The 12168-nt window shown below is 44.3% G+C and overlaps 1 protein-coding gene across 1 annotated transcript in view; it reads right to left on the bottom strand.

Moving 5' to 3' along the window:
* The window catches only part of spon1b (spondin 1b), a 93197-nt gene extending 83509 nt beyond the window's left edge, over positions 1 to 9688 (bottom strand). Inside the window, exons 1-2 of the mRNA XM_047596167.1 lie at positions 9062 to 9688; positions 7877 to 7983 (exon numbers count right to left, since the gene is read on the bottom strand). Of these exons, the coding sequence (XP_047452123.1) occupies positions 7877 to 7983; positions 9062 to 9287 (333 nt within the window). The 5' untranslated portion in view covers positions 9288 to 9688. The remainder of the gene's footprint in view (positions 1 to 7876; positions 7984 to 9061) is intronic.
* Positions 9689 to 12168: the final 2480 nt, after the last annotated feature.

The following is a 12168-nucleotide window of genomic DNA, read 5'->3' as shown; positions in this document are numbered from 1 at the left end:
AGTCCTGGCTATTGGTTTATTCATAGTAACATGGATACTCATATCATGGCTTCACAACTTAACGTGACTAAGACCTGATTGCAAGGGTCAGTGTTTTTCTGAACTCGGACACTGTGTGTACACTTTGTGTAAGTGTGTGGCCACATGTGTTTACATGTGTGAATCTCCATCCTAACATCCAACAAGAAACAGCATGAGTTAAAAGCAGGTTCTTGCACAGAACAGTGGACATCCTCGACTGCTCTAGGCCAGGGAGGACTCACACCATGTTTGCTTGTGAGCTACTTCTACAAAGTCAAAATCTACCTTTTATATTGTGTATTGTATATTGTGTAGAGTTGGGAGGAAGTGTTTCTGATCAGTTTGGGATCTAGTGAATTTGGAGGACAGGTCGACACCTTTGGTTGTTCTTTTTTTTTTTTTTTTAAGGTTTTCTGAGTTGATCCTAAACCGTTTTAGTGAGTATGTGCCTTTGTCAGGCTGCATCCTGCTGGGGGTGTCTTTACTATGGGGTGGGGGTGCCTGGTCTGGTCTAGGTGGGTGTTACATTTCTAAGTAGGGCTGTCACGATATCAGATTTTCACTTTGCGATTATCGTGGACAAGATAATGGCACGATAACGGTATTATCATGATATCAACAACAATGTAAATAATAACCGCAAAATCAAGGAAATGCATTATTTATGTCTCTTCTTTTTGGAAATCAATCACATTCAGAATAATAGTAGAATGGAAGAAAACAGCAGCAGATGTAAAACACAGGTCGTGTTCAAGTGGCACTGGATCATTTACATAATATTATCATATGTGCATTGTTGACACAATATCATGATTATCGTCAATACCGGTATCCCACGACAGCCCTAATCCACACCAATGCCAGGTAAGCCAAACAGTTTCCAAGCTTCTCTTGACTTGTCAGCCAGGGTTTGGACAGCCATTATGAAAATGGTCATAATGTTATGCCTGATAGCCCAGCACTTCCATTCATTTTTATGGGAAGATCTGTCATTGCATTGTACGTCAACCAGGTGTCAAATGTCACAGAGTCACGCAGATGAATGGTAGCAAACGCACTGGGCGCCCTTCGCCTGCTCTAGTGTAAAAACGTTGTGGCATCTTATATGACACCAAACAGTGGTATTTAGTTTTGCTTGACCCACTGTTGTGGAGATTGTACAGTAATTTCACGGAACATAAAATCGAATCCTCATCTAGTCTCTATTTTTGGAGCTCAGTTCTCTTGGTTGTTTTACTGCACAACTTCCCCATATCTCCTGTCAATCAAACGCTAAAATCCAAGGTTTAATTCCCAGCAGCGGTGTCTCCGTTTTGTTTTCCATTAAAGGCTGATGTGGTGTTTCCTACCGGTTGGTTTGTTGGGGTGCCTGACTGAGTTCATCTGCTGGGAGACAGAGTAAAACTCCAGTGTTATATGTCTCTCAGGCGAGACTCTACCAGGAAATAAAAAAAATAAGTGGGAACAAGTAGCACATGTCCGCCTGCAGCCTTCCAGATGTCATAGGGCAAACCAAGGGCATAATCACCCGGTAAAAAAAAAAAAAAGAAGAAGAAGAAGAAGAAAGAAAAAGCGACCGGTTCTGTGACATCTTCCTGTGTAGATTTTCTCCAGCTGAAATGTGACGTTTTGTAGATAGCTCTTTTCAGCGAAGGCTTCTATCGCTGCTCTGAAAAGTCACTGTTTAACTGTCAGACGATGGCAGCAGTTATGGGTACGAGTGGCTCGGAGGCGATATTCTGCTCTGCTGCAGAGAGGGTCCAATTGCTTGTAGTAATATCTCTGGGCTTGGAGTCCAGAAAAGACGTGGGAGTGGCAGCCAGTGAGGGATCTGTCCTTGAAGCCGACTTCACAACTTTTCTTTAGTACTTTGGGGGTTTGGGCATCGGCAAAGAGAAAGAAGAACTTAGTGTTTTCTTTCAAGTTTGATTAGTGATGGTGGCTAATTTACACGCCGCTGCTGCTTCTTCTGGGAATTTAATATCGCTTCTTATGTAGAAAAAAAAAATACATTAGCACATGGAAATGCCTTGGGTACAGCTCAAATAAACAGTAGTCTAGATTAAATGTGATACAGATTGCTGTAATGACTATTTATGATGAAAAATGTCTCAGATTGCTGCATGATTGATCGGTCTTCCAGAAAAGATGTGGATGGGGAAGCAAGTTAGGGATCAGTCCTTGATGCTGACTTCAAAACTTTTTAGTACGAGCACTGACAAGGAGAAAAATTAACTTACCGAGAACCTGTTTTCTCTTCAAAAAAAGAAAAATCTGCAATAATGACCACTCAGGATAATAAAATGTCTGCAAGAATCCGCTTTTTATTCACATCAATTCATGATTGCCCGAGAAACTATTATTTGACACCTCATTGGAAGAAGTCATTTTCTCAAATACTCGAGGAGCCACAACCGAATCCCCCAGACAACCATCAACTGCAGAAGCAAAGAGCGGCCCAATGCACATAGCCTTGCGTAATGTATTTAATAAGCCATAATCAATGCTGCATACAACATTGTTTATGCAAACCTCAAGCATCTGAAGCAACCGGCTCGTCAGGCGCAGGAAATTTAATTTGTGCAAATTATTCTGTGGTGTAACTGGAAGTTGCTTAAAGTCAACAAGAACACAGTAATTCTTGTAAATACTTGTTAATCAGGAAAAAAAAAGGATGGGGTTGATGGGGTTACTTTAGAGTAGGGATGTCCTGATCAGTGTCAGGGTCGATCAGTCTTCAGCCAAGCCTGCTCTTTTATAGTTACTTATTTTAGGTCTGGCATAAACCAAAACCACATCCTGTCTGGACGCGTCCACTCAGGTAAAAGGCAGCACCCAAACAGCAGCGAACACTGAACACTGAGTTTAAAAAAAAAAGTTTCCTGGAGACAGTGTCAAGGGGAAAAGTACTCCAAAAAGGTTGAGGCGTTCTACGGGGTTGGACGACCAGAACACTCTTGGTTTTCTGGAGCCAAGGTACGAGCTGCGCTCTCCACATTACAGTTGCGCGATGCACACACGAACCAGGAGAGCACAAGATAAGAAAAGCCCTTATGAATCTCCAGGATAAGATACGAAATTTACTTCACTTAAGATCGGATCAACCTGGGACCGGCCCGAAACTGAATATTAAAAGATCAGCATCAGATCAAAAAAAACTTAATTGGGACATCCCCAGCTCAGAGTGTGATCGAGCCACGTACCCGGCTCTCTAAACACAGCTTGGCTTATGTAATTGCCTCTATGATTTTAGCTGTGGCCCTTTAAACTGATTGGGTTTGTTTATCCCCAGCTCAACTCAGAACCCTAGATAATCTGTGCAGGGGAAGAAGGGGGGTGAAGGGGGGGGGAGATAATATCTCATGTCTGCTCACCTCTTCCCTTATCCAAACAAGCTCCGTTTGCCTCCCTGAGCAATAACACGTTGCTGGCCTAGATAAATATGACCCACGTCCCGCAGCAACGCAAGGAGGGCTGGGAAAAGCACACATGCAGACCTGCACAGATACACATTACACATCATGCCCATCTCGTTCATACACACACACACACACACACACACACACACACACACACACACACACACACACACACACACACACACACACACACACACACACACACACACACACACAGAGACCCACACACACATGGCTTCAAGCAAGACAATGACTGCCGGCTCAGTGGGATGGACAGTATCTCGCACACACAGATGCACCACTCACCGCCACGTTCGCTAACACTAAGACAGAAGTTCTTTAATGGTAGTAATGGGGGCAAAGAGGAGATTATTGCTTAAGGAAAACAAACAAACAAAAAAAGCAAAAAAAAAAAACTAAGATCAGCGACTTTCAGCAGGCGGGCACATTCCAGGACAGCTGCCAGAAAACAGCCAAGGAGGGAGAGCAGCCGTACGGAGAGCCACCACTGTGTTCATCTGGCTCCTCTTCCACCGCACAACAACAATACTGACATCGCAGCCCTAGCCACGTAATTAACTTGTGGGGAGTAAACTCGCAGGGATATGAATTGTTGTGTACACTTCATTTTATACAAGTGTTCTTACGTAAACCTCTCTGAGAACGAGAAGCTGAGGGTTGATGGATTGAGGTCATTTGGATAGAAAAGTCTGACTCGCTGTCACTCCGCATCTTCTCTTCATCGACCCGCTAACGCAAGCGGGACACAAAGGACGGTGTATTTAATAAACTACGTTATTCTTAAACTCATTTCTGCATTTCTGCTATAAGCACATGAGGGGATAACTTTGTGTGCTTGTAGTGCAATACATATCTTTTATTATCTTTTGTTATTTTCTCCCATCAGTCTGTTGACTTGCACACATCTTCACGGCCCCTTATCAGTTTCTACATGTGGGTAAATTACAACTGTCAATTAAACAACTAACAAAAAAAAAAAGACTTCACCAATATGTTATGAAACAGACTGCGAAGCCAGACTGTCAGCTTTAATTCTGCTCGAGCTCAGCCCACACCGTTCCAGTTTCTGCTCGCTGCCTGCCGCCTGGTCTCAGCCGCCTCGCTACATCTGCCGGGAGCCTCCTAAGGGGCGAGACCGCGAGGTGTGGTTATTGCGTGGGGAGCCGGAATCACATAGAGCAAAAGGGGAGCCGAGATGTCGGAGTTTCAAGAAAAAGGGAGGTTAGCTTCACGCCACTTTCCTTCGGCACGTGCACCCACGACCTCTGCAAAAACATGGAAATATATAATCCCTGTAATTCCTGTTTTACATGTTTACATCCTCCTCGGACAGTTTGGAAAGTTAAAAACATTTCTAGCATAGTGTTTTTGGGTAGATTGTGTGCTGTTCAATTTTTTTGATGTCCCAAGCTTTGTTTTCATACAAGCCAATTTAAAAAAATATATATATTTTGCTCAAGGAGCTCACATTAAATCATTTTCTTCCGCTAAAGCCTGAAGAACAGACTTTTACAGACCACCACACAATCATTTCCAGCCGGTCCCGTGTTTTTTAAATTTTTTTTATTCAATTGTTGCCTCTCTTTTTTTTTTTTTCATTTATCCCATGGCTGCTATTTGTTTGTTATTTGTAAAGAGCTGTGTAAAAAAAAAAAAAAATGCGAGGAATGCTCATTAAAATGTAGCGGTCTGAAAAGTTGGTTAGGAGACTCGGAGGCAACTCCGCTGCAAAGATGAAAAGAGCCAAACCATGGCCACGCACGAGAGACTCCGCACCACATCAGAGGGCAAAACATTACAGCGGGGAGTGAATGAATAAATCAACCAATAAACAAATTAAAGGATTAGGAGTGTGGATATACTTGTAAAGGGATATGCTGTGCTATGTCAGATGTCAAAGACGAATAACATGTTTTTTTTTTTCCTGCTCATTTTGCTCAGTTCTGTTTGTCAACTGCAGACATTGACAGAACCTCTCACAGTCGCTATGGGACTGGACGACAAATCGATACGTGATCAGGATCAGGATCAGTCAGGATTAAATGTCCGTTGTTTTCTTCTTAAAATAAACTGTGTGCATTCAGAAATAGACGATCGTTGAGATACGTGAGGCAGATTTTCAGACTGTGTATGAAAACAATGCAAAGATGTGCCCTGTTTGATGCCCGTGTTGCAAATGAAGCAGTGGATCTTGCAGACACCACCGTAACCAGTTTGATTCCAGACATGGACGTGTGTCACATTCGTCTCTTTTTAAGGCAAAACTGCAAAAGACGAAAAAGACGCACCATCTTTCCATGAGACAGGAGGCTGTTGCAGAAGATCTGGGCAGTAATGTTGAGGTATATGCATACTTTTTTTGTCGTATTACACATACTGCACTGAGTTTCTAGTTGGTTAAATACTCAAAGTTAAATCAAATCAAGCTAAAGCACTGCAAAAAACTTAAGTCGCTACAGTTGAGTTGAAAGTGTTTCAAAGACGCATTAAGTGATTTGTCATTTAGGAAGTTGTAGTTTGTGCTGCTGCTGCTGCTGAAAAGCATTGCGCTGTACCGACGGTACTGAATAATCGTTAGCTGTCTGATGTTAGCATTTAGCACACCACGCATGGTTCCAATATGAACTCATGCTTTTTAAGGAAGGTACACCATGAACCCCGTTCTCTAAAGGTTGTGAGCATCCAGGCTTGTTTGTGTCAATATTGCATCACTATGTTCTCCTCCTTCTCTGTGGTAACCCCCAAAAAACACCTCCTTATAAAACACAGCAAGAATCTACAAAAACACAAAAGAACACCGACCGAAGCAGAACCCAACCCGCCTGTTGTAAAACGCTACTCTATAGGTTTTCAATACGAATCGTTTTTTTCTTTTTCTCGGCTCCAGTCTGAGCCCCTACTGAAGATGTGTCCTCAATGCTCAGTACAGTGTAAGATGGCAGCTCCCACATGCATCAAAGCGCAGCTCAGAAACTTTTGAGACTTGGCTAAAAAATGTTTGAAAAATTCATTGTTTACATCCGGCTCTCCTCGTCACGCGCTTCTTGCTTCCTGACGACTCAATGTCGCAGAAATGTGCACCGCCAACATGTTCTGTGCACGTATGATATGAAGGAAAAATGAATAAGAAATGAGACCACTGCTCTGTGGAGCTGCTAGTGGTCAAACATGCCCCAGGGTGTTTCTGATCAAGTAAGATCATTCACTAAGGCAGCATTGTTTTAGACACACAATACTCTGTTGTTGTGCTGGTGAAACCAAGGGACATATACACCGATCAGGCATAACATTATGACTGCATCCTGCTGGGGATGGTCGCTGACAGGTAGGAGTGTCATTGCTATGGGGTGGGGGCGCCTATCTAGGTGGGTGGTACATGTCTAAGTAACATCCACACAAATGCCACGTTCCCCAGGAGAACGCTGAACTGTCACATTGTTATTTACTTCTCCTGTCTGTGGTTTTAATGTGGTGGCTGATCGGTGTACGCCTTGTCATATTTGCTTTTCCAAACTTCTCCATGGTGGCTAGCAGCTCTCCAGCGAGCCTCATTCAATTGCCTTCCCGCTTCTCCAGTGCAACAGCTCCTCGCCTCGTCACTACAGGCCACACAATATTCTTTAAGAGGAGCCTCTCACTGATGAGTGTTACGCCGGATGACTGGTTATTATTCCACATCCCAGCCTTGACTCCATTATGAAAAATGAACGCTCGTGCTTTTAGACAAAGAGTTGGAAAACGTGATTACTGGTTAAAAGTCAGAGGTCTAGTGGCGAAATCCAGTGCCTACATGAAAGGAGCATCTTGCTCTGTTTGGTAGCAGTCTGCTTAGAGTCATTGTGTGGAAACAGCTACAGATGTGTGTTCCTGTTTACACTGAGCAGGAGGTAATTGAGGAAGTCTGGCTCTCTCCTCAGGAGCTCTCTGCTGCTCAGTGGGAGCCGTGTTACTACTGAACCAAACATTTCGCATCTCCCTCTCCAACTCCCTCTGTTGATCTCTTTTCTCTCTCCGTCCTCAAATGCCTCTTTCTCTCTATCCTCCTCCTCCTCCTCCTCCTCCTTCCCCCTCTTATTCTTCCGCTGGAGGAAATATCTGCTGCTTAGCGGGGGGAAGGTATGCCATGTCTGCCTCGCCCTGCAAGAGCGGCACCAAAGAGGCAGCCAGAGTCTCTTTTCTTTTCCCGCCACAACAGGAGAACTTTCCAGCTTCATCCGGGGGAGCCGCGCTGCATCTGTCAGGAACACCTCCTTTAACCTCCACATCAGAAGACAGCGGGGAGCAGCTGAGTCGACTCCCGTGTGCATTAAAGCATGCAAATGAGTTTGTCTTTTCGCAAACTTTCCCAGAGTCCCGGAGAGCGCGCAGCACGTTCAGTATGCAAGAGGTTCCTCTCCACACCTGCTCATCCTTACCTGGAACTGGCCGGTGTAGTCGTCGTCGGTGGTGCCCTCCCTGCCCTCCTTCAGCGCGATGAGAGTGAAGCCTCTGAAATACGCGGGGCTGGTGGCCAGGAGGATCACTGCGAAAGAAGAGGAGAGTGCGTGCGCGTTAACTCCACAGAGACACAGGGCAGTAAAGAGGCTTTACGTCGACACATTCGCGGCTTCGCTGTGGGTCATCCTGGATGACGCCGCACGTGGAGAAGCAGCTTTCCTGCTGTGATGTGTGAAGAGTGAAAGCTGCAAACAGCAGCTCAGTATCTCACACTGCAAATAAAAAGCTCCTGTACAGAGTTTTGTAACAGGGAACAAGGCCCATACACAGAGATGTGAGTGAAGTTTCATTCGGCTCACCCTACACTCTCTTTGTCTTCAAAATTTTGCTCCCGGCGCTGAGAAGGAACGCGTCAATATTTCCAGCTTTACCGTGGTTTTAATAAGCCATCTTAAACACTGTGAGGGCTTAGGGATGGTTTATAGGTAGTGTCCTTCATAGCTGATTAGAGTTTAGCCATGAATTCCTAAAATGGATGTTGCTGCCCCCAAAAATTGCATGAGCTGGAGAATGAGCTCAGTGGGAAGACATTAAGACAAGGTGACTCATTTTTTGTTTGTTTTTTCTGTCCTTGATTTCAGAGTCAGCCTCAAACACGCTCCCTGCTCTCTTCTGAACTCATCAAGAATCTGTGTGTAGGTGTTTTGTAATGTGGTCAAACCCATCAGGCGGGTTTGGGACTCTAAATGTGAAGGGGTCAGCTTAATTGGAGCCAGATCTGTTTGTGTGTATGTGCATGTTAGTATGTGTGTGTGTGTGTGTGTGCACTTGCTTGCAGGAAAAGGAGAGGAAGCGAATATAGGTCAGACATTAAAACACTAAGTAGCCTTATCAAACCACTGTTTCCCAGCACAAGCCAGAGAAAACAGACGCGGTTTGGAGATTGTCTCCTCAAGCTGCAATTTCCAGAAAACTGGGGCCGCAACTTCTAACGTTCGTGGCAGCGTGGTTGGTAAACACACTCGTTTGTGGAAATAAAGCCGAGACACAAAGCAGAGATTTCAAACAACGTGTGGTTTCCAACTTGATAAACAGTCCACTTGCTCAGTTTGGCGCAGCTTTACGCACCGATTGCGCAAATGGACTCTGAAAACCAACTCTACCTCTGTACGTGTTGCCGGGCTTGTAGGTTTCCGGGTCGCCCTCCATTCGCAGCCTGAACTCGTGGTGCCCATCTCTCCGGGTCCCGTGGGTCTGCGCCCGGAGGATCCGCCCGCAGTACCCGTCCGACCTGCCCCCGGAGGGCTCCTCCACAAAAGCGACGGCGCTGAAGACAAAACTCGAGACGAAATAGTACTGCAAAAGCAGCAGATGCAAGAACATTCCCATTTCGGAACTGCAGCCCGGAGAGAAGTGTGCACTAGCAGTTTAATCGGAAAATAAATTAATATAAAACAGAGAACCCGGCAGGGGAAAAGGCGAAACAGCGGACAGAAGATCAGTTCCTGCTCCCTCCCCCAGGAACTCCCACTAAACTACAGCAGCGTCACAGTCGGTGGTAAAGGTGAAGAGAAGGAGACGGAGACGAGTCCATCCTGAACTGGAGAGAGCGCGTCTGGGGCGCACCACGGCTAAGCGGTGCTGAGGGGCGAGAGAGAGAGAGAAAGGGGAGGAAGAGCTGCTGCTGCTGCTGCCGCTGCTGTTCCCGGATCAGTCAGTGGTGCTGACAGAGAGCCTGGAAGCAGCGGGGCGCCGCTAAATAACAGAGCGTTTTCGACTTAACGCCAGGGAAGGTCTAAAGTGAATCTTCGCACATTTAATAAGAGCCAAACCCCCCTAACACACACACACACACACACATGCAGCACACACATACACTACACACAATGTTTCTCAGATTGTGTGTGTGTGTGGTTCTCACACAGAGTGGCCTCTCGGGGAGAAAATACAAATGCTCTGCCTGCTGTTCAAACACGACAGCATATTTTGAATTCCCTGCACACTGCGGGCTATATGGAAGCTGAGACACATCATGAAGACATAATAAATTTAAAAAAAAAAAAAAAAAAAAAAAATGGGAAAAAAGAGTGGCCTTAAAAGTGAAGAAAAACATAAATCGTGTAGATTGATTCCGATTCTTGTGCGTATTTTACGCACAGTGGCAGCCTTTAATAAAGAAATAAAAGGTTACATAATGTGATTTGTAATACGCCCAGAACGCGTTCTTGCGCATTTTCTGGAATGCGTAGAAGTGCGTAGAAACACTGGTGTAGGATGAATTAGAGCTAAACATAATTTTTATAGTACCCAGCAGCAAACAGTAATATTTTAGATGTATTACGTTGACAGAAAAGTGAGCAGAGGCAACACATGAAGCTTCCCGCTGCTGCCTGTTCGTCTAATACTGAAAACATCGAGGCTTAATTAACAAAGACTGTTGATTTATTGAATGGTTTCATTCTACCATATTTGTTTAATTCCCAATGAAGCTTTTAGAAATGTAAGAATGCCATGCCTATTCGCCTGCTGTGATTTTATTTGACAACTCATCCAAATATTAAATGTTTCTGTTTAGTTTTTTTTGTTTATTTTTTTTATACAGACATCTGGTTCATGTGAAGCCACAGCTCATCCTTTCTCACATCCCCACACACAGTCTCGCGAAAACAAGTTTTTTAAAGCTTGACATGCACTTGAACCTGAGACACAATTTGTGTGTGTGCGTGTTGTCCGCCAGGTGTCGCCAAATCGTCCTGTGTCTTAGGCTGCTTAGTAAAAATGTCACTCTCTTCCTCACTACACTCCTTTTACTCCTCCATCTCCTCCAGTTTTATCGTGGTGTAGAGAAAAGTACGAGGGATTATGTAAATGCAGGGGTTTAAGGTCTCATATTAAATGTGTAGTTTGGACTCAGCTGAAGCAGGAAGTTGACTTTGGATGATATTTTGATCCGTTTCCTTTTTGTGAATAAAAATTGTTCTTTTTGTTCCTCTCAGATATTTTGCAAACTTCTTTTTTATTCTGCCTGAAAGAAGCACCCACACTTTGATTAACTGTCCCTGTTTACTTAGTGCGCAGCAATTATGAACAGGGCCAACTTTTTAACAAATGTATGTGTGGGCGCGTGTGTGTAAATAAACCTCACGGAAATGAGCTGGATCAAATAAACTAAAGTGGTTCCCCCCTTGTATCTGTGGCTTCTCGTTCGCATGCCCAACATGTGTCTTCATTTGCGCGTGTCTAAACCTGGCGAGTGTTACCTAACTGGAAGCAGTTCTCGGAGCTGGGGATGTTTAAGCTAAACAGCATCAGCCCGGACGTCTCTGCGTGTGATGGATCCCATCTGGAGTGACTCTGCTTTATAAACTGTCGGACGGATGGCTGACGTCTGGAGCGTACCCTTGACCGGGATGTGGATTCAGAAACAACCCGGTGACCTTTAAGAATGAAAACAACCTGTTCACAGACCAATCAGAACCATTACTGCATTCAACGATCCACCTTTTCCTCTTTTAGAGGAGGGATAGAGTTGTGTGAAGTCTACCAGTCCATGATCAGTTTAAATCTTATTAAACATTTACCAGTTCATTTGCTCTGTCTTCTGACTAAATGGCTTAACGGAAAGCTGTAAATGCTTCCCTTCTGTAAAGAGCTATCTGCTTTTTCAAGGTCTGCGTTTGACTTCAGTCAACGTAAATGCTCGAATAAGACTTTCATGAGAGTAATAAGGTTGTGATGCAGTAGACACGGGGCCAAAGGGGTGTATTAAATATGAAAATTGCACTGATCTTTGCGTGTGGAAGTCATTTCCTCTAATGGGCTATAAGGGTTCTAAAAAGCCCCCGATATAATGCACAAGTGTGTAATAGAATTTCTAATCATGAATATTGATTTGACTCAAGCATGGAGGTGTTTTAAAGATGAACGTCACAAAGGAAGCTTCCTACACAGTTAACTGTTTGTAGGTCAGTTGGTCACTTGTGTAACCGTATCAACAGATCAACAGATAACTTTCAATCTCAAAGTGCAGGTTTTCTCGTGGTTCCAAGAATTTAAAAAAACTGAATGGGACATAGAACCTCAGGCTCCTCTCCTCTAGGACAAGCTTCCAGTTCGGGTTCAGGAGGCAGATGTCTCCTCTACTTTAAAGGTTTACAGACTTTACTTTTTGATAAAGCTCATAATTAGAACTGGACTGAACCATCCTAGCTATGCTGCTATAGGCCCAGGCTGCTTGGGGATGATGCACTGAGCACCCATCGTCTGTTCT

The sequence above is a fragment of the Mugil cephalus genome, chromosome 10 (assembly GCF_022458985.1).
Source record: "Mugil cephalus isolate CIBA_MC_2020 chromosome 10, CIBA_Mcephalus_1.1, whole genome shotgun sequence".
In the NCBI taxonomy this organism is placed as follows: domain Eukaryota; kingdom Metazoa; phylum Chordata; class Actinopteri; order Mugiliformes; family Mugilidae; genus Mugil; species Mugil cephalus.
This window is presented reverse-complemented; position numbering and strand designations above follow the sequence as displayed.